The sequence below is a fragment of the Dromiciops gliroides genome, chromosome 3 (assembly GCF_019393635.1).
Source record: "Dromiciops gliroides isolate mDroGli1 chromosome 3, mDroGli1.pri, whole genome shotgun sequence".
NCBI classification, from domain to species: domain Eukaryota; kingdom Metazoa; phylum Chordata; class Mammalia; order Microbiotheria; family Microbiotheriidae; genus Dromiciops; species Dromiciops gliroides.
This window is the reverse complement of record NC_057863.1, coordinates 402,997,799-403,021,798: the sequence shown is the minus strand read 5'-3', so window position 1 is coordinate 403,021,798 and position 24,000 is coordinate 402,997,799. Positions and strand designations below refer to the sequence as shown.

The following is a 24,000-nucleotide window of genomic DNA, read 5'->3' as shown; positions in this document are numbered from 1 at the left end:
CAGCCTCAGACACTTAACACTTACTAGTTGTGTGACCCTAGGCAAGTCACTTAACCCCAATTGCCTCACCAAAAAAAAAAAAAAAAAAGGTCAGCATCTAAATATCTAACATGTTTAAAAGGCTTACATGTTGGGGAAATAATTAATGTAATATATTTAGTTAAGAAGTTTTTTAAAAACAATTTTGAGAAAGAATTTATCCTCAAATGTAAATTTTCCTCAAAGTAAAAGCCATGACATTCACTTCAACCCATAAGAAAACATTTTGATAATAAAATTAACAAATTATTTTATATCTCAGCCATCATACATAGTATATTCAATCACTCACCTAAAGACTAATTTTGCCTTTGTCAAGCAGTTTTAAAGCCTAGTCTGTTTCATGGAAGACAAGTATGACCACCCTTATACAACTGCTTTCCCTACCCACCAGGAGCATACCTTTTAACATTTAAGTGTTAGAATTTAGTATTTTCTCAAGTAATCTCCTTTAATCTTTAGTTCCACATTGCTCCAGAAAATCTGTTATCTCTTACTAATGATCAACAGGAATCCTGAAAGCATTTTTTTAAAATCTAAGAACTTAGAAGTTCACAGAAATAAATATTAATTCCCTACAAGCTACTGCACCTAAAAATCAGTGCTTTTATTTCATATATACATACTTCCATACTTAAAAGGATTTATCATCTCATCATCACTCCCTCAAATGATATAAATCACAAACCATGTATAATTTAGCAGATGGTCTTTGAATGATAAACATTCCCAAGTTTAGCTTATTTTGGTCATTAGACAACAGATATAATCCAACCAATCAACAAGTATTATGAAAAATAATATATTCTTAAGAAATACTTGCACTATAAAAGTCTAATTGAATTCCAAGGGCTTTTAATTAATATTCTCATTGTTTTTCCTTATTTTTTTTCCTTCCAGAGTAGAATAGTTCATATGCAATGACTTAAAAATAACAATTATTAAGCACTTGCTAAGTACAAGAAGAGAGGCAGCATGGTGTAATAGATAGAGTCAGAAAGACCTGGTTTCAAGTCTGGCCTTTGATCCCTAATGGTTATGTGGTCATAGGTAAATCACTTAACCTTTGAGTACACTTACATAATTCTCTGAGATTCTAAATTGCAGGACAGTTGTCAATTTACATTGGTTGAAGGGAGGAATTCATTCACTTGGTGTTCCCAAAAACATTATCACAGGTTTGGATTTTTTTTTTTTAAAGCGGAATAGACTGTGTTGGACACTGGGGCTGCAAAGATGAATAAGACGCAGTTCTAAGGGGGCAGCTAGGTGGCACAGCATATAAAGCACCGGCCCGAGATTCAGGAGGACCTGAGTTCAAATCCAATCTCAGACACTTGACACTTACTAGCTGGGCAAGCCACTTAACCCTCATTGCCCCCCCCCAAAAGGCACAGTTCTAGCCAGTATCTACTTATAAATAACCACATTACAAAATATAATAGGATATGTGCAATAAGAAGGTTCTAAGTGCTATGGAAAATTCAAAGAAAGATCATTTCTTGGGGGAGTAACCGATCTAGGAAAAATTATCAATTACATAATCTAAAAATCATACACCTACATGGGCTTGGATTTCCTCATGGAAACTACCAATAGCCATTTCTAAGTTTTGGTATCACTCCTTCCATGGGTCAACAAGCCTGATACAGTCACCTTTATTCCTTGTCCTAGACAAGCAGCTTGCCCCAGTGAGCATCTTTACAAGACATAAAAGTTTTGAAAGAATACTGAAGTTAAGATTCTATCTATTGGGGCAGCTAGGTGGCGCAGTGGATAGAGCACCGGCCCTGGAGTCAGGAGTACCTGAGTTCAAATCCGGCCTCAGACACTTAACACTTACTAGCTGTGTGACCTTAGGCAAGTCACTTGACCCCAATTGCCTCACTAAAAAAAAAAAAAAAAAAAAAAAAAAAAGATTCTATCTATTACATTCCCTTTACATATATACATATAAAAACATATACATTTATATGTAAAGGTATGCATGTATTATGTACTGTTACTTAGTTTCCCTATTTCACTCAGGTTAGAAGTACAGCAGCCACTCACAGGTCCAATTCTACTGCTGATCAGGACAGAAACTTCAACCTGCTCCATTTCCAACCTAGGCCAGATTGTTCCTCTGTAGGCAGACTCATAGACCTCTACTTCTGGGGACTGACTATATTGATACCTGACTTAGTGTGGAAACTTAAGCCCTACTGAAGATCAGAACTTCTGAGCTCAAGGAATCAGCCTCAGTCTCACTGTAGGGACTACAGGTCTGCACTAGTATATACTGCATCAAATACATTCTAAAAAATAAAACAACTTAGGAGAATCAGAAAACTGGGGGGAGGGGTGTCGTTATAACAAGTTTTTCTGGTAAAGGTCTCATTTCTACGATAAACAGGGAACTGATTCAAATTTATAAGAATAAGCCCTTCCCAATGGTCCAAGGATATATTACAAAAGAAATTCGAACAATCATTGGCCATGTTAAAACATTTTTTTAATCACTAATGATTACAGAAATGCAAATTAAAACAGCTCTGAGGTACCATCTTCCTCATCAGACAGGCAAAGTTGACAAAAAAGGAAAACTACAAATGTTGGAGGGGTTATGGGAAAACAGGTACGTTAGTGCACTTTTGGTCAAATTGTGAATTGGTCTAGACATTCTGAAAAGCAATTTGGAACTATGCCCAAAAAGCTATTAAACTGTGCACACCCTTTGACCCAGCAATATAACTACTAGGTCTGTACCACGAAAAGATTAAAAAAAAGAGGAAAAACAGATCTATGTGTACAAAAATATTTATAGGTGCACTTTTTGTGGCAGCCAAGAACTGAGAGAGTATGAATCAATTAAGGAATGGCTGAGCAAATGATGGCATATGAATGTGACAGAATATTATTGTACTGTAAGAAATAATAAAGAGGATGGTTTTGGGAAAACCTATATGAACCGATAATGTTAAGTGAGAAGAACCAGAATAACGACATCAGAAAGATAAAAAAAACTCTAAGTCTTGGGAAATTTGATCAACATAATGATCTACCACAATTCCAAAGGATTCATGGTGAAACATGCTACTGACCCCCAGACATAGAGCTGATGGACTCAGAATACAGCCTGAAGTATTTTTCCTTTTTTTTGGGGGGGGGGCAGGGGGAGTTTGGGGAAAAACAGAGGAAATATAGGAATTTGTTTTGCTTGACTATATATATTTTTAACAGGTTTTGTTTTTCTTGTTTTCTTAATGGGTGGGGAAAAGGGAGAGAAATTGGAATTGAAAACAAAATAAAAACAAAATAAAAATGTTTCTGAAAGGGAGGAATGGAGAAAAATTTGAAACTAGAAATCCTATAAAAACAAATGTTGAGGGGCAGCTAGGTGGCGCAGTGGATAGAGCACCGGCCCTGGAGTCAGGAGTACCTGAGTTCAAATCCAGCCTCAGACACTTAACACTTACTAGCTGTGTGACCCTGAGCAAGTCACTTAACCCCAATTGCCTCACTTTAAAAAAACAAAACAAATAAACAAACAAAAAAAACAAATGTTGAAAATTATCTCTAAATGTAACTGGAAAATAATGAAATATTTATATGGAAAAAATGTTTTTGAGACAGTTGCATTTTCTAGATACACTAACATGTCATCAGCAAATGCTATACCGATCTCTTTTATTTACAAAGTTAATCATCCTAATATCTTTTTCTTGTCCTCCTACAATTGCTATAATTTCTACTACTATGTCAAATAAAAGTGGCAAAAATGAGCATCCTTGCTACCTTTCTAAGTGCAAATAATTCTTCTGACCAATACATATTTTGCTGGTTCCTTTTAGTTCTGTATTATACTGAGGAAAGAATCTATTTTTAACGTGTTTTTGTTGTTTTAAATATAAATGGGACTAGAGAATTGAAACATATTCCTAGGGCTCTAGGTGGAGTCATGTCAGGTTGTTATCAAAAAAAAATGTTAACCAGTAAGAACAGTTTAGGAAACCTGTGAACCATTTGGGTTGACTACTATACAGAATTTTTTTAGAGCAGAGAATCTTAATCTGGAATCCATGAATGTGTTTTTTTTTAAAAATAATTTGATGACTATATTTAACACTGTTGTTTCCTTTAATTCTACATATTTTATTTTATGCATTTAAAAACATTATTTTGTGAAAAGGCACATGGTATCACCAAACTGTCAAAGGTGGTGAAAGGAGCATGTCACAACAAAAGGAAAGAATCTTGTTTTAGAGGACTTTTTATTACCTAACCTTTACTATTGTTATTTCTGTAAGTATACTTTTCCCATGAAAATAAATGTCTAGAGGGAAGCTGGGTGGCACAGTGGATAAAGCACTGGCCCTGGATTCAGGAAGACCTGAGTTCAAATCCGGACTCAGACACTTGACACTAGCTGGGTGATTCTGGGCAAGTCTTTTAACCCTCACTGCCCTGCAAAAAAAAGAAAAGAAAAGAAAAGAAAACAAAGAAAGAAAGAAAAGAAAAGTCTTAATTCCAAAAGACTTATACTGTAAAATGCTCTCCACATCCAGATAAAGAACCATGGAATCAATGCAGATCAAAGGATACTATTTTCACTTTATTTTTTTCTTTCTTGTGGTTTTTTCTTCTGATTCTTCTTTTACAACACAACTAACGTGGAAATATGTTTAATATGATTGTACATATGTTATCTATTTCAGATTAATTTCCATCTTGGGGAGGGGAGAGGGAAAGAAGGGAAGAAAAATTGGAACTCAAAATCTTACAAAAATGAATGTTGAAAACAATCTTTACAAGTAATTGAAAAAATAAAATTCTAGTAAGAAAAAAATGTCTTCAGAAAAAAGCACACATAATCTAAGGCATATGACAGGGAATGCACTAGGATTGTGAAGTCAAGCACTTTTTTTTTTTGGCGAGGCAATTGAGGTTAAGTGACTTGCCTAGGGTCACTCAGCTAGTAAGTGTTAAGCGTCTCAGGTCGGATTTGAACTCAGGTCCTCCTGACTTCAGGGCAGTATCCACTGCGCCACCTAGCTGCCCCCAAGCACTTCTTGAGATGTTCATGGCCACATTAATAGTGACCAAATAATGAACTTTAACTGACTCAGATGCTTTGAGGAAAATGTAGGACAAAGGAACATGGTCCTCTGGAATAAGTTTGAAAAAGGAACAGATTCCCCTAAATTTAGGGTTGAAAAAGGATTGTGGACCAGGGAGGAGCTGCTTTATAGTATAGATGACATATTAATTAAATTCTTGTACTACATGAAGCGAAGAGATATGTACCTAATACAATGGAAGACAAGACTGGGATGCAAAAAAGATCCTGATAGCCTGGAATGGCAGAGTGATGCTAAAATTTGATAGAAAGCCCTAAATTCCAGTTTTAAAACTACACAAACTATATGATTACAGAATGAAAAGACATTACTCAGAAAGGATACCAAGTGAAAATGATATAGAAGTTGAATAGGCTATATGCTCAAAATCGGTCAGGAAGGTCATGGTAGTGGTTAAAAAACCCAAATGCGCTCTTAGGCTACATTAACAAGAGAACTGATATCTTTCTTGTGCTTGGCACTAATTAAACCACAACTGGAATACTGTGCCTAATGCTGGGCATCATCACATTCTTGAAGCTGAAACATTCCCAGAAGAGGATAACCAGGATGGGGAAGAACCTAAAACCATGCCATATTAGGGAGTAGGGACATTTAGCCCAGAAAAAAAAAAAAAAGTATTTTGAGGAAAGGTAAAGCAACTTTAAATATCTGAAGGGCTGCCATCTAGAAGAATTAAAATGTTGTGGTCTCCTACAATGTAGAATTAGGAGCAATGTAAAAATAAATGGATCATCTATTTCTGTTATCTATCAACATAGATTATATGTAATAAACTAAGCCAGTAAATGTTAACAGAGATAGATGATAGCTATTCATAGCTATTCAACTACATATGCATACATATTTATATGTACACATATATATGTGTATCATATATATAATATTCACATACATATAAACACACATATATACATGTACGTCTATGTATAGCTATAGGTCTATATCTAGATCTCTATCTAAATATAGATTTGTAAAGATATTAACTATACATAGATATAGATGTACATCTAAATAGAGATCTATATCTAGATATATTTGTTTATAATATAGTTCATTCAGGGCAGCTAGGTGGCACAGTGGATAGAGCACCGGCCCTGGATTCAGGAGGACCTGAGTTCAAATCCAGCCTCAGACACTTGACACTTGCTAGCTGTGTGACCCTGGGCAAGTCATTTAAGCCCAACTGCCTCACCAAAAAAAAAAAAGAAGAAGTGGAATGCTACAAAAAAATTATTTACAAAAGTCTGTGTATTCCCTTCACATACAATATAGTTCATTCCTATCTTGATTTCTGTATTATGGTTAGGGTGTTTTCAGAATGATATACTAAGGCTTTCAAGAACAAAAAGTCCAAGTGGCTGCTTGTACCTCCTCCACTGGGAACATGAATTAAGAGATTCTATGCCTTCTGGGCCCCTGAGGCACAGAGCAGCTAGTTGTTTACTCTTCCCCATGAGACTGAAGCTCTAGTCTATCCTCTCTTTTAGATGACTCTTCACCTTCTCTGTCAAGTGTCTGCTGCTTGCATGCCTGTTGCTGGTATGTTATCCTTTTTTCTCTGATTTTCTTCCTCTTTTCCCACCTTCGTATCACTTCTAGTACCCTGGAGAGGGCCTTAGATAAAGACCATATCAATCCCTGCCCTCAGAGTGTTCACAATTTAGTTTCAGAGACAATACAAACACACTAAAGGGTTGAGGGAAGGGAGAACACAAACAAATTAATCAACCAACAACTATTTATTATGGGCCCACCATGTACCTGGGATACACAGACAAAAATGAAGCAGTTCCTAACCTCAAGAAGCTTATTCTCTATCGATACATGAAGATTAGTTCAGTTAGAGGTTCAATAAATATGTAGTTAAATCTTTGTGACTCACAAAGAGATAGAAATTTTCAGAGAAGAGAGCTTGGCCTTTATTTGGGGACCCTGATGGATAGAGAAAATATGGATAGATACTGGGGAAGGGGCAGCACCAAGATAATCAAAATACAAATAAAAAAGACATGGCATGAGGAGTGTTTGGAGCACACTCAGGGAGCAGTGAGTACATCATTTTAAGAGCCAAAGCTGGAAAGGTAGGTGAGGATCAGACAACACAAGGGGATTTGACTGCAAGGCCAGAGTATTTTAGGAATGTTAATCTGGTGTCAGTGTTGAAGATGGCTTGGTGGAGATAGTATCTGGAAGCAAGGAGACCAACTAGGGAGCTACTGTACTCGTCCAGATGATAGAAAACAGTGTGAATTATGTGGTAGTGGTAAAAATGGAAGGAAGACATGTGAGAGACACCATAAAGGAAGAACCAACAGAACATGGAGACTGATGGGCTATAAAGAGACAAAGGAGAAGGCTTCTCTTGCCTTTCCACACAGGGGATAGAAGGCAATCACTTCCATCCCAATAATCAAGGCAGTAGCACTGGGATCAAAATCGATCAACAAGCATGTGTAAAAGCATCCATTATCTTGCGGGCACTGTGCTAAGTGCTGTGGAAACAAAAACAAAAGTGCAACAGTACTCAAGAAGCTTTAGTTATTACAGGGGAAACATTCCCAGACAGGTGGTAAATGACATATCTGAGTTGTTTCTTTGTTTTTTAAGATGGGTGGATGAAATCCATTTTAATTAAACAGCTATACCACAAGGAAAATCTCCCATTCAGGAATGCCTTTGTGATTAAAATGTTATACCTGAGAAGGTACAATAAGTTACAATACAAATTTCTAAAATCTGAAATGTTTTCAAAACAAAGAGAAGATACAGAAAATAAAACTTTATATTCAAAACCAAATTGTTTTTACAATAGAGATAGGATACTCCAACCCAAATGTCAAAGGGCAACAGTTTACACATGTAAATGTGACTGTTTCTATTTAGGTTTAATGTTAGAGCAGTTGGGCCTGGAGTCAGGAATATCAGAATACAACTCTGGCCTCAGACATCTACTAGCTGTATGACCCTGGCAAAGTTACTTATCCTTTGTCTACCTCAATTTCCTCAACTGTAAAATGAGAATAATGATAGCACTTATTTCTCAGGGTTGTTAAGATAAAATGGAGTATCTGATAAAGCATTTTGCAAACCTAAAAAAGCACTATATATAAATGCTAACTAGCTAATGTTGTTCCTAACTCAATAGATTGAAGCTTGATGCCAAGCTAACATTAGGAATACCTGAAATCTCATTTTATATAACTGTCTCTCAAAATTTCCCACTCCTCCAATTCTCTCTCTTATGTTATAATACACATTATTTAAAGTTTTTAACAACAATTCATCTGTATGCATACCTGTTTGGAAGGTAGGATTTGCTCCAGGGTACATATTAGGGGAATAGGCAGGAGCAGCTGCTGCATAGCCCATTGGGAAGCCAGCTGAGGGGAAAAAAATTTCCAAGGTTATTCTCTGAAATAATAATATTGTCTTACAATCTAGATTGCCACGTGTGCTTAAAATAATATTAATGCGTAAAATAATATTAAAATTCATATCCAAAATGCCTGACTCAGTTGTAAAGTCAGCAAAATATAATATGCTAGCAGACAATGTCTCCTGTTGTCTTTTTTCAAAATTGTAAAGGCCATGTTCAAAGTGATATCTGTAAGCCCATGATTAAATACATATAACTTGAAGAAATGAGAGGTGACATGGTATAATGGACTGGTTTGGGGGATAGAAGACCTAGGTTCAGGTACTGGCTCCACCATCTATTAGTCATGTGACTTGATGCAATTCATATCACCTCTCAGTGTCCAGGAAACATTCTTCTCAAAGATTTTAAGCTGGAAAGAAGGGACCACAGGTCCAATTGACTGCTAAAGACTATAGCATGTCACTAAAGGCATCTCTTAAGGGCAACAAAAAAGGTTATGACAAATTGTTAGGGTCTAGTGGTTCAACAAGCTCCAAATCTACCTAACTATAATATCATCCAGACAAATTTACCCAATTTAGCAACAGAACTGTGAAAGACATTGTCAAATGACTTGATAAAATAAAGATCATTTCTGTATATAGCATCCTACTACCAAAAAATGAAAATAGGATTAACTTTTGGATGACTTGAATTTAACAACCCCCTTTAGATAATCTCATACCACTTTATATAATACTCACAAGCTATATGTTTAATAATACATGCTGGATTTTTACTGGAGATCAAAAACAAATTTAAGGGTTTGGAGTTTCTATAGTTCATCCTCTTTCCCTTTTTAATAACTGGAATGAATATTTGTTAATCTCCTGCCTTCAGGCAACTTTTCCTTTCTTCAGTTTCTCAAGTATGTTTTACGGCAGACTTAAAAATCACAATTCTTTGTCCCTTTTAGTTGAAAAATAACTAGATTTAGGAGACCTGAACTATTGTTTGAGCTTATTCTACTCTTTCCAATTAGATCATTTTTCTTGATGAAGAAAATTTAATCCAAGTTAGTCAACATTTATTAAGCACCTATTTTATATAAGACACTATGTGAGGCAATGAATATATATAAGTATGAATAAGAATAGTCCTTGACTTAAAGATTTTAATAGTACACTAAAAAGAGATAAAACATTAATAATTATGAGAGAATACTTCCATATTAAGAGATGATAAGAAAAGCAGGGACAAATCTAGCTCTGTCATCTACTACCTATGTGACCTTAGTAGAGTCACTCTCCCTCTCTGGTCCTCAGTTTCTTCATCTGTAAAATAAGGGTGTTGGACAAAATAACCTCCAAACTTCCTCAAAATCAATGATCCAGTGAGAACATTCAAGGCATAGAGTGAGAACAAATGCTCAAAGGTAGTAAGGGAATGTCAAGTTCAGAAGTCCAATTTAGAAGGACTGGAGAACACATGAAAAAACACAATATGAAACTGCTAGAAAGGTAAATCAAAACACATCTGTAGAGGACTCTGAATGCCCCCAAAAAGGAAGTTAGTCAGGGAGATCAATTAAAAAGCTATTATAATCATAGATGAAATATAGTAATTATAATAATTATCCAAACCACATTAACACAGAGTTTAAAGTTACTTTTCTCTAAACTATTCTGTGAAGTAGTACAAATATTATTATCCCTGTTTTTCAGATGGAGAAATTGAAACTCAAAGCGATCATAACCTCATGATGATATAGCTAGTTAAATTTCAGTTGGTACCAGAAAATGAACTCAGTCTCCTGACTCTATCTTAGCTCAGTATTCATGTCTGATTTACAGTAGAGGTAGCAGAAATGTAACAGGATGCAGATTTGGGAAAAATCTCAGAGAGAGGATCAACAGATGTGGCAATAGACTGGGCAGCTAGGTGGCACAGTGGATAGAGCACTTGGCCAATTCAAGAACACCTAATTCAAATCAAGCCTCAGACAATTACTAGCTGTGTGACCCTGGGGGCAAGTTACTTAACCTCTGTCTTCTCAGTTTCTTCATCTGCAAAATGGGGATCATCATAACCTCGGTCTCCCAAGGGTTGCTATGAGAATCAAATGTGATAATATTTGTAAGCACTTAGCACAGTGCCTGGCACAAAGTAGGCACTATATAAATCCTGGCAATTATTAGTATCATCATCATCATTACTAAATTGGATACGGGCTCTAGAAGATTGGGATAACTTTTCAAGCTTAGATTACAAAGAATGGTAGAATTATTAATAGATGATGAAAGTAAAATAACTAAGTAGTTTTGCATTCTTTTATCATCCATTCATATTATGTCATCTGCCCCAACCAATAAGCCTATCACTCCTTTGTTTTCTTCTTGATCCAAATATAGTATGTAAAAGTCCCCTTTTGGGAGCAGCTAGGTGGTGCAGTGGATAGAGCACTGGCCCTGGAGTCAGGAGGACCTAAGTTCAAATCTGGCCTCAGACACTTGACACTTACTAGCTGTGTGATCCTGGGCAAGTCACTTAACCCCAAATGACTCACACACACAAAAAAAGTCCCCCTTTTTAGGGCGGTCTTTTGCAGTTTTTAGTCACTTTCATTCATTTAGGGTTTTAGCCTCCCTGAAACTGTTCTTTCTTGTACTTCTCTGTATTTGTACTTTTCAAGTGCCCTCATGTATCATTTTCTTGTGGCCCCTGGTTTCTTAAAATGGATCTCCGTTTAGTATCTTGTCATTTCATTTTTTAGACTTTCATTCTCTCAAGTTATATTTCCTTTAAAAAATCTCTAGCTATAAAATCATATATATTCTTCCCCCTTTTTTTTTGGAAATCTGTTTTAATGAAGTCTAGGTACATATCCAAGTAAGTCTAACATTCTCTTCCTTGGCTATTATGAATTCTAAAATAAGTCACTTTCCCCCAAGGCACCTGCAATACTACACTACTAACCAAGTCTTCTTGATCTCAGTTCAATCTAAAATAACAGTTTTCTCCACCTTCTTGGAGATGGCAGATACAATCAGACAAGTGAATAATTTATCAGATACTCTGCTTTTAGAAGAGTAAAATTTGTAACAGGTCTACAGAGGGGTGAAGTTTTCCATTACTAAAATCTTGCCCCTGTGCCAGTTTGGTAATTTGCATTAGGAAAGTATAAACCACATCCCTACTTGGTTAGGCAGTTTATAATATAAACTTATGCTATATTTTTTTTCTGTCCCTTTTATCCTCACTCAAATGCTTTTCTAAATCCCTGTACATTTAGAATCACTTTATATAGGGAAGGCAGTGTATTAAAACTGATAGGAAGAGCCAAAGGATTTGAGTTGAGTTCCACCTCAGCTACTTACTAGATATATGAACTTGAGCAAATCACTTAAACTTACCCATAAGTCTCAGTGTTCTCATCTGTAAAAACAGGGATGATAATATTTATAAAAACCTACCTAACAAGGTATGAAAGGATGAAATGATACATAGACCACTTTGTAAATCATAAAGTATTCTAAGAATCATTATTAGTATCATTATTATTCAGTGCTTTTCCTCTTTCCCCTTCACAGAATTATAGCATTTCCGAGTTTAAAGGCAACTCAGGGCCATCTCATCCAACTCATATTTGAATAAGAACTCTCTCTCATTAAGAGAGAGTTCATTCAACCTTTACTGGGAGACTGCAATTGAAAGAAAATCTACTTCTTACCAACAAAATCCATTCCACTTTGAGATAGCTATAATTGATAATGTTTTCCCTCACAAGAAGCCTGAATTTGCCTTAGTCACATCTACACGTTGGATGTGGTTTTACCCTTTTGGGCCAAACAGAACACCAATCCATCTTCCATGTGTCAGTCCTTCAAATATCTATATCCTCCCTTCCTTAAGGCCCTTCTGATAACTTAAAGTCCCTAGTTGCCTGTGACATGAACTTGAGGCCTTTCACTATCCTAGCGACCTGCCTCTATATACTTTCAAGTTTACCAGTGTCTTTTCCTAAAATATAGTACTCACAATCAATTAAGTGCTTACTATGTCTGTACCAGACACTATTCTAAGTGTTGGAAACATGAAAAAAGCACAAGATAATCCTTGCATGCAAGAGGTATACATTCTAACAAGGAAAATCTGGAGGGAAAGGAGGGGGAGAACAAGAGTAGAGATGTGAGATAACAATAAATGGGAAAGCATTAGCAATTTAGGAAACTAGAAAACTTACTGAAGAGTCTTGATGGAAGTTAGGGATTCTCTATTACTCTCAAGGATAGTAATCATCAATATTAATAGACAAGTTTGGAAGAAAGTTGGGTTTGAAGGGAACACAGTGAGTTTTGTTTTGGACAAGTTGAGTTTGAGATGCCTAGGGAGGCATCTAGTTCAAAAGGTAGTTGTTGATATGAGAATGGAACCCAGGAAAGAGTCTTAGACTGAAGATATGGATGTAAGGATCATCTAGATAGATAATGCCTGAACCCAGGGGTGCTGATGAGGTCAACAATTAAGAGAGTAAAGAAAGATAAGGAAAAAAGGGTCCAGGACAAAGTGCTTGGGGACAACCAGTTAGCAGGCATGACATGAATGAAGATCCAGCAAAGGTGAAGAAGCAGTTAGACAGGTGGGAGAACCAAGAAAGAGAGAGCGGGGTACTGAAAACTCAAAGAGAAAATACCTAGAAGAGAAAATTGATCAACAGTGATAATGCAACCTAACATTCCAGGAATGGTCTTAACAGGGCAGACTATATTGGGATTATCCCCTCCTTGTACCTCTCTTAATGCAGCCTAAGATTACTTTAGCTTTCTTGGCTGAAGAATTACAATATTGATTTATATTGAACTAGCAGTCTTATTTAACCCCCAGGAGATTTTGCAGGCAAACTATTATCTAGTGATGCCAACCCCATGTTATACTAGTGAAATTAATTTTTTAAACCTAAGTGTGTATTTATCACAATTAAATTTCATTTTATTCAATTTTGCCCAATTTTCTAGTTTGCCAAGATTTTTTTGAATACTGAGTTTTATCTAGGGTGTTAGCTATAACCTCCTCACTTTGTGACGTTTGCAAATGTGATGTTTACCTTTTTGTATTAACTTCAAGTTCACTTTGTTTTATTAGTCATATTTTGTGTACTGGTATACACCTATTTGAGAATATAAGTATTATTTCAGAGCTATTTCTGAATTACTTTTACTTAAGAATTACTAAGGTCACATGTTAACAATATGGTTTCTTTGTTGCAAGATGTTCTCCATAATATTTGATTTTATAATTTATCTGGATACTTTTTTCTCTCCCTCTCTAAATTTACTTTAAAGTCCTCTTGAGTCAATACATGTCTGGCCAAATACATTCTCCCCGTCTCTATAGTACATTTTATCGCTTGCCAGAATCCAATTGTACGGACATGAAGTTTAGATCCAGGAATTCAGCTTATGGTCTATGATACCATCTATGTAGTCAGTTGCTCATTTCCTAAATTTTCCAGCATTTCCTAAAGTGTTGATCACCAAATTGAAGAGATAAAATCGCCCATCTGAGCCTGCATATTTTTCAGTTTTCTACTTACAAGTTTCAAGTTACCAAAGATGCACTTCAAAGCACTATGATCATTCTTTTCTACATCAATCTTGAGAATTTATCAACTACTAGTTTGATAAGTTTTAACAGGGTTTCCATCAAATCTTAGATATACTCTTCAGGAAGACAGTGCACCTCCAAATTTTCTAGGTCTGAGCTATAAACTATCCCTTCATACCCCTCAAGAAGGGGCTGTGAATTTCTATGATACATCTTTTTTCCCTTTAGAGGAGAAAGAGGATTCTTACTCCTCTGCCAATGCCTAAGAATCTTCCTTAGGGATCCATAGTATTATGATAGATAGCTCTTTCTTTGAGTGCCCAAACTCATATTCAACAAGAGGAACCTCATGGCTATTATACAGCTCCTCTTTATCTACTATATCTTTGGACACATAGATAGCAATGGGAAGAAGTCAGGCAAAGAATGGGGGAAGACAGACATGGATTAGAAGCACATGCAAATATCTTAAGGCCCAAGAAATAAAATCTAATCGAATATATGAAGTAAGGTTGGAATGGAAATAAGATTAAAGTACATATTATAGATGTCTAAAATAAACAAATGATAACTTTCCAAAGAAGATTTGGGTATGGATCTAGTTCTATGTGCTAGAAAATAACTGATCAGGCCAAGGATCATCAAGAAAATTTCTGGACTGTGTCAAGGGCAGTTTTCTAAGTTACAAAGTACAAGATCATTTATGGCAAATGTGTTTCTTAATTTGGTCCTTATTCATTAGAAAGAAACAGCTGATGATTTAAAGACAGATAAACACTAGTGAAAGAACCACAACAGGATACTATCAATGATGGTCATATTTCCAAAGAAGTTGAGCCATCAGTGAAACTGAGATTAAATCAAAGTTAAGAAAGCAGAATTTAGGGGGGACAGCTAGGTGGCGCAGTGGATAGAGCACTGGCCCTGGATTCAGGAGGACCTGAGCTCAAGTCCGACCTCAGAAACTTGACACTTACTAGCTGGGCAAGTCACTTAACCCCAACTGCCTCACCAAAAAAAAGAAAAAGAAAGAAAGAATTTAATAAATAGTGCACTAATAAAAAGGACTTGATGGAAAGAAAGTCTAAGAAACAAAAGAAATTTTTAAAGTTAGATTTTTTTTTTACATAATCACTTTTATAGGCATAGAAATAAACTCCAATGCTTTCAAAAGACAGAAGAAATAAAAAGAAACTAAACTGGTTAAGCAAAGCTACAAAGAACTTAAAGGCAAATGCGAGAGCCCCCAAGTGTGGAAAATGGGCCAGATTACTGAGTATAAAGAACTAATATAATAAAGTAGGGAGAAGATCCAAAAAAAGCTACAGCAATAAATGGGAAACTATTTAAAAGCTACCTCAAACCCCTTCAATCTTAAAACAAAAGGCTAGAGGAAAAAAAAGGTTGCTATGTAAAAAAAAAAAAAATCTAACCAAAAGTTATTTGCTCTCTTTATACCTCTTAGCATTTCTAATATTTGAATTAATGTTGAGAAAATTTCAAATCCAGGGAATTTGTCCCCTTTTTCTCTCCCTTGTAAATGATAATGAAAATGACCAATGTTTGTAAACACACAGGCTTTACTCTGCTAATCTACTTCACCTTCTAAAATCATCAATGAACCACAATTTTTAAAATTTATTAACAAAAACTAATTTGTAATGACTTACCTGGATAACCAATTCCTTTGGCATTTGCATAGGGAACCCCTGAAGATCCAGGGCTATAAACAGGATTCATGATTTCAATAACTAAATAGAAAAGAAAACAAATTTTAGGTAAGCACCTGGTTTTTCAGATTCTTCTACAGGCATATTTCTAAAGATATGGATGCCAAGAATCTTCTACGTAGTCTATAGACTTATCCATAATTTAAGGATGAGATGTACTATGAGGGTCTTCAGTTACTATGGCAAACAAAGAAAATGGCCAGTTGTTCTGTTTACCCTAAGTGACTAATTTAGGAAATAAACTGTAGGTTTAGGATCTAGTTTCCTGGGCGGCAGACAATAATTTGCCTGTCAAAACAGTACTTAATTAAGATGATTAAATAATAACGGCAACAAGAACTTGAAAGTAACACATAACCAATAACTCCAGACAATTAGTAAGAACCATGGTTTAACCCACTCAGTATTTTGCTTCAGGGACATTCAGTGGAAGACATGATTATTCTAACTGAAATTAATCTTCAAAGTTAATGATTATAGCTAATAATTGTATAGCACTTTAAGCACTTTACATTCAGTAACCCATTTAAGCCTCACAACACACACTATGAGAAAAGATATTACAAGTATTATGCCCATTTTATAGATAAAACTGAAGCTCAGAGGAGTCACCTGTAGTGACATATCTACTAAGATGAACGACTGGAATCTAAATCTCTCCTGAGTGCAAAGTTCTTTCCAGTACATCATCAGTACATTTCAACTACATTATGTAATATCTAACCAGCACTTATAGTTTACCATACAACTGTAACTGTTCATAATAATGATATTCAGGCTCTCTCTAACCCCAAACTACCCTGGATGCCAATCCCATATTTTCAAATACATGTTAGATATTTTCAGCCATATATCCTTCAAGCAGCTCAAACATATCATAATACTGAATTTCTTCTGATAATTCTGGGGAAGAATGTTTGATGCAGTTGATGAAATTTTAATCTTAAGTGACTGGGTTGGGGTGGAAAATGGCCTATTATGTTATACAATGACCACAATAATGTAATGGGAAAAATGAACAATTTCAGAATTCTATCAATGTTATAATCAATAGTGACTGATATTTAATTATGCCTCCCACCTCTTCCCATAGGAGTGGTAGGAGTTACACTTTTTCAGATTCCACTAATATGTCAAAAAAAAAAATTTTTTTTTGCTTAATTGTTCTTTGTTATGAGAGAGAGGAAGGGAGAGAGGGACTGAGAAAGGAAGCAAGGAGGGAAGGAAGGAAGGAGAGAGGAAGGAAGGGCCAGGCATTGTGGTAAGCATTTTACAAATATTATGTCATTTGATCTGCACATGGTTGGGACGTAGATGCTGTTACTATCCCCACTTACAGTTGAGGAAACTGAGGCAGACATAGGTTAAGTGACTTGCCCATAGTCATAGCTCTATCATGTCCCAAACCTATTTTGAACTCAGGTCTCCTGACTCTAGGCCCAAGCATCTATCCACTACTGGTACCTTGCTACATGAGGAAGCATGTGAAGTTATTGTAAAATTTTAAAAGATCGATAAAACTATTTTCATTTTTTAAAGAAAAGACTGCTTTGACACAGCAATGAGGGCAAAATGGTCATACCAATGAAGCCTCATTCATTAATTCAGCTATGACCAAGGCCTAACAATGTAAGGCAAGAATAACAACTTTTTAAAAAGAGGTTTATTTGTCAAATCCATGTTCTTCCCTTATAGTCCATCCAAGAGGTTTTCCTGACTCCTTAATTCAAGCTATTCTTTGGCCCTTCAAAGGTCTGTTTACAATTTGTACTTCACTGTCTGAAAGCTATTTTTTGGTTATTGTTGCTCAGTTGTTTCAGTAGTGTCTAACTCTTCATGACCCCATTTGGGGTTTTCTTGGCAAAGATATTGGAATATTTCCATTTCCTTCTCCATCTTATTTTACAGAAGAACAGAGGCGAAAAAGAATTGAGTGACTTACCCAGGGTCACAAAACTAAAGTTTATGAAGCCAGATTTGAACTCAGGAAAACAAGTCTTCCTGACTCCAAGGCCAGGCATCCTATCCACTGAGACATCTAGCTTCCCAAAAGCTATTTATATCTTCTAATTATTTCTTGTACTTTTTGCCTAGCCTCCAGATAGAAAAAAACTTCTCGAGGGCAAACTTTATCCTATTTCTAGTAAATAAAACTGGATAGAGTAAGGTGATGCCCAGTTTACAGAGAGGCCTTTGAAAGTCAGGCAAAAGAACTTATACAGTGTGGAAATCAGGGTTAACTGAAGAGCTTTGAGAAGAATGTTAGCAGGAAAGATTCTTTTCAGCACTCTTTCCAGATAATTGAAGAGAGATGACCCTAAAAAGAAGGAAGCTAAGATGATATAGGAATATCTTAGACTAGAGTGCTGACAGTGGCAATGAAGAGGGGCAGAAACAAGAAATTTCACATGAAAAATATCAACAGGATTTAGTTACTATTCTAATATCAAGGATGAAGGAAAAACCAAATGACTCAATACTTTTGAGCCTGGGTGATTAAGAAAATGGTATTGCTGTGATATAAATCAGAAGGGCAAATTGTTTTAAAGGAAAAGTCATGAGCTTGGCTTTATACACACTGAGTATGAAGTGGGGGGAGAGATGAGATTTTTGTTTGGTTTGTTTTGGGGTTTTTTTGCAGGGCAATGGGGGTTAAGTGACTTGCCCAGGGTCACACAGCTAGTAAGTGTCAAGTGTCTGAGGCCGGATTTGAACTCAGGTCTTCCCGAATCCAGGGCCAGTGCTTTATCCACTGCGCCACCTAGCTGCCCCAAGAGATGAGATTTTTAAAATATATTCCAGCTCTAAAATTCTGATTCTATATTATGAAGGACTCAGCCAATAAAAACTTACCAGGGGGTAGGTAACTTAGGAGAATAATGGAGGGGGGAAAAAAAATCAGACTCAAAGAGAAGACCTGAAAATTAGAAGAGATCACATTTGGAAATTTTAAAGGTGGAAACTACTTAAAAGGGTTTTTATTATACTCAGACATGTTAAATATAGCCTCAAATGAATGGCTAAGTAAAATATAATGAGTAATAGAGCTGTATAATTGCCCCCAACCAAGCAAATTAGTATTACATGCCCAGGGCTTTAGAGAAATGAGGCAGAAAGCCAATAAGAATTTCCATTAGACGATCTCCTAACCTCTTCAGCCTTTCCCTTTGTATGGAATTAAATCTCTTTGAAGTACATCTTTATTTCATTTTCAGATCTTTCCCAGTTACTTTCTAGTACTATTAGTTTTTCCATGGCAATATGTGTCTAAAAGTAAACTAGAAAGACTGGACCACAAAGGCTCATTTACTTATCTCTCGGTAATACAAGGTAAACAACAGGAAGAAGAAGGCAGTAGTATCATTAGTTAGCATAGAAATGTTTTTCCTAACCTAAAAAGTGAACATTTTGAATACCTGGAGAGGTCTGATCCTACAGCCAAGCTTGATATATAAGTATTAAATAAGTACCATGCTTCTCTCTCCTTGTTGAACAGAGATTAATAAAATAACCACAAGAGGTTTTTTGTTGTCTGTTTTCAGTCCTCAAAATGTATAGTTAAGCTCGGGAAATAGACCAAAAAGCCAAACCTAGCATATTTCTGCACATCTCATGAAAAAGTATAACTTCAATAGTCTGTGCAATTCCAAAAGTTGAGCTGAATCAAAATATTTGACCAAAATGTGCAATTAACCCATGACAATAAGATAATTGTAAATTGCTTAATCTATCAAATACCAAAGGAATTTAGATTCAAAGCTGAATCCTATTGTATCTGCACGTGTGTGTGAGCAAGTGTGTTTGTACATGTTAACAGAATTAATGAATACATTCTCCATTTTTGTTGTTGTTCAGTTGTTTCAGTTGTGAGTGACTCTTCATGACCCCATTTTGGGGTTTTCTTGGCATGGATACTGGAGTGGTTTGCCATTTCCTTTTCCAGCTCATTTTACAAATGAGGAACTGAGGCAAACCAGGTTAAGTGACTTGCCCAGAGTCACACAGCTAAATAAGTGTTTAAGGCCAGATGTGAATTTAGGCAGATGAGTCTTCCTGACTCCAAGTCCAGCACTCTTATCTACTACCTACATACTACATAGCTACCCTACTTTCTCCATAGCCATCTTCAATTCTTTATGGACATTAGGCTCCAGTCATCACATACAAGTGATATAGGGCTAAGTTAAGGGGCTATGCCTGCTTCTTGGGGAATTCACTATTCAAACTCAATACAGGCCTTAGGTATATAATAATGGAAGTCAAGGTTCTTATATAGGACTAGGCTCTGAAATAAACAAAGGTTTTCCAATACCCCACAGCAGTGATGTCAAATTCAAATAGAAACAAGGGCCACTAATCTGTTCAGAAGGATTCCTGTGGACCATGTATTGACTTAGTTTTAAAATGTTTTATGATTTATATTCTTATTTATTTTGTTAGATCTTTCCCAATTAAATTTTAGTCTGGTTTGGGCTGCACTCAGGAGTTTTGGGGGCTATTTCACACCTCTGCCCTATAGAATCTGGGAGTTATGTAGCCATGTTGAGATGGTAGATAAAATCTTTCCACTCAATAGCTCAAACCCCCAGATAACATCCTTTTTATGGCTTTACAGTAGTCCATCTTTCTGACTCCCTTTCTGTAGCCTTGAATCACCACCGATGATGTTTCTAGCATTTTGATTTTTTTTAACCCAGATCTGTTATTTACCCTATGTGGGGAACTCCTAATGGAGAAATGTCTTCCCTTCCATCAATGCAGTCTGGCAATTTAGCTGTAATTTAGAGTCACCTGGAACTTGAGTAAATATTTGACCATGGTCACATAACTAGTATATGTCAAAAGGAGGACTTGAAACCAGCCTTCCAGACTCTATGACATAACTTTTAAAAGGCTTTTAGTTCACAAACAATTAAGTCGGAACTGTCATACTGGTATTCTGGCATGTGTTTTATACTTGAGAAATTCTGCATTCATATTTTTAAAAATTTGTTCATCTATTAAAAAGGAGACGATGGTTTAAAAAAAAAAACCCAAACCCTTAATTAAAAATGCAAGCCACTGGGGCGGCTAGGTGGCGCAGTGGATAAAGCACTGGCTCTGGATTCAGGAGTACCTGAGTTCAAATCCGGCCTCAGACACTTGACACTTACTAGCTGTGTGACCCTGGGCAAGTCACTTAACCCCCATTGCCCTGCAAAAAAAAAAAAAAAATGCAAGCCACCATGACTAAAAGAAATTATTTTAAATATAGAATTATTCCATCAATACTAATCAGATGAAAAGGCCACCTACTGGTCTACATTTTGAATTACTTGCTTAATCACATAGTACTGCATAAAATTTTGTTAACTTTAAGAATCTGTGACTACTTTAATAGAATGGTTCTATATGAAAATAATAATGTTTGAAAAGGCTCAAGATGTTGATATTTCTCAAATCTGAAGTTTTTGCTTTGAAGCTTAAGACATCTTAAGACTCAATGGTCTATCCAAAACAGTATCAACCACATCATCAAAAATTAAAAATCAATTTCATTTTAATCAATACCTAATAATTTGACATTCTTTGGCAGATTGGACTGCGCTATGTTCCTACTAGGTCTATAAAGGCACAAATGCGTAAGACCCCCCCACTCAAGTTCTACATTTATTCATAAGGATTGTTACCTATCAAGATAGTAAATAAATATAGTTAATCAAAAGGTATAAATTTAAGGCTAAAGCACTGACATGGGAAATCAGATTGTAAGAGTATCATAGAATTAGACTATCTTAGACATTAAACCATTAGATCTCTTTAATTTACAGATCAGGAAACCATCTATATCAAAAAAGTGAGTTCTTCAAGATCACATCATTTATTAATAGAAGAAATGAAACAAAAATGTCTCACTGATTTAGATTATAGATCTAGGATTGGATAGAACCTCGTAAGCCACCTAGCTCAATACTTTTATTTTATAGACCAGAAAACTAAGATTCAAAGAGGTTGAATGACTTGACTACCCAAGGTAAGCAAATAGGATAAACTTCAGAAGCAAGATTGGAACCCAGGACCTCTGACTCCAGAACCAAGACTCTTCCTACTTTTGATGTGGTTACTATACTGTAGTCAATCATATCAGGAAAAGTTTCTTTCACAAGTGTGAAGGATTATGAGATTTCAAACTAAGGAGTATCAACATAGTAAGTCACTGTAATAAAAATGCGCCTTAAGCAATATCACATTTACTACATGGATGGAAATATAAATAGGTACAATTTTCTGAAAATCTAATTCAAACAAAAACAAAATTAAATTAAAGTAATAGAACAAAAATGGCAAATACCCTAATATAGCTATTAGGGGTTATGAAGGAGGCAAATGTCTAGAATTCAAACACATCACAAATAAGTTATACTATATGTAAGGCAACATGGTATAATGGTCAAAGAGCTGGAGTGAAAGCTGGGATGACCTGAGGTAAATTCTGCCTCTGATACTCTATGGCTCCTGTGTAAGTCACTTAAATGCCCTCAGCAACTCAGTTCAACAGTTCTAAAAATATAAACACAGTCAACAAATCACATGTATAACTATGTAAGGCAGCAAGGTATAATGAAGAAAGAGCTAGTCAATGAGGATGACCTGGGGTAAAGTCCCACCCAGATACACACTACATGACCCTATGCTAGTCATTTAACCTTTCAGTGCCCTCAGAAACACTGTCATTTGCAGAAGTACCTCAGAACTGGATTGGTAGAAGCAATTTCCTCAGGGTTCCCTATACCAATGAAATCAAAGATCTGATTAAAAGATGACAACAAATACTTCTCTGAGAAAACCACCTCCTAGAAAGCATATGGGGTTTTTTTTAATCTGTTTAGATGAATTTCCACATGCATAAGCTCCAAAGTAGCTTCTCCATGAAAAAGATATAGAGTTCAAGACAATTCCTTAAGGAAAAAAGTTCCCTGCTTAGCCACTACTGACTAGTTGTGTGATCACTGTGGTTTTCTCACATATAAAAGGAGGGGATTCAAATAGATAGAAACCTCTAAGACAGGGATTCTTATCCTCTTTGGTGTCTGAGATCCCTTCAGTAGTAAAGTGAAACCTATGAACTTATTAGAATAAGTATTTCAAAAGTATAAAATACCTTAGATGACAAAGGAAACTATTTATATAGAAATGCAGTTATGAAATGTTTTTAATTCCTATAAGTCTAAGGGCTCCTTATTCAACCAGACAATTTTTTAATGTCCTATGTATCTGATATTTGTTATATATGTGTGTTTCTGATAGGTGTCAGAAAACAGGAAAAATTATATTTTCCCAATATTGCTTTATTTGGTATAAACAATCTGTTTATTATTACTATAACAGAATGGTGTTGACCCAAACTTAAAGGAGTTAAATGTAATCTGGCTTGGAAAATGGTATGTCTTAAACAGGATCAAGGTAAAGGCTGTTTCAGAAAATGAGAAACACTTAAAAGACCATCATTTTAAAAGAATTGTGTGTTCACTGCTTTTCACATCATTCTCCCATAATTTTCCTGTGAGCTTTCCTTTAAGCAGTGAGTGAAGGCAACTTATAAAAATCTATCCATGCCTAGGGGCAGCTAGGTGGCGCAGTGGATAGAGTACTGGCCCTGGAGTCAGGAGTACCTGAGTTCAAATCCAGCCTCAGACACTTAACACTTACTAGCTGTGTGACCCTGGGCAAGTCACTTAACCCCAATTGCCTTACTAAAAAAAAATTTAAAAAAAAAAATCTATCCATGCCTGACCTTAAGCATCTCTGTAGGTTTGCTTTAAACAGAGTAGGTTATCAGCCTGGGGAAACATATTAAAGTTATTATATAAAAGTTAACCTATTCTGTGCTCCAAATTTTCTCATCCGAGTTAAACAAAGATAGAGGTAGAAATACCTTTTGCTTTGCTCTGAAAAAATCTAAGTTCAGTTTTCTTTTTTTTTTGCAGGGCAATGGGGATTAAGTGACTTGCCCAGGGTCACACAGCTAGTAAGTGTCAAGTGTCTGAGGCCAGATTTGAACTCAGGTACTCCTGACTCCAGGGCTGGTGCTTTATCCACTGTGCCACCTAGCTGCCCCCGAAGTTCAGTTTTCTAAGGAGGGAAACTGATTTTATCAAAATATTTC

At 35.8% G+C, this 24,000-nt stretch overlaps 1 protein-coding gene across 2 annotated transcripts in view; it reads right to left on the bottom strand.

The window, feature by feature from the left end:
* Positions 1-24,000, bottom strand: part of FAM168B (family with sequence similarity 168 member B) — a 47,932-nt gene that overhangs the window by 21,831 nt on the left and 2,101 nt on the right. The window contains exons 2-3 of one of the 2 annotated variants that reach the window (XM_043991773.1): positions 15,795-15,875; positions 8,459-8,542 (exon numbers count right to left, since the gene is read on the bottom strand). In XM_043991773.1, the coding sequence (XP_043847708.1) occupies positions 8,459-8,542; positions 15,795-15,864 (154 nt within the window). In that variant the 5' untranslated portion in view covers positions 15,865-15,875. The remainder of the gene's footprint in view (positions 1-8,458; positions 8,543-15,794; positions 15,876-24,000) is intronic. The other variant, XM_043991774.1, reaches the window with a different exon arrangement.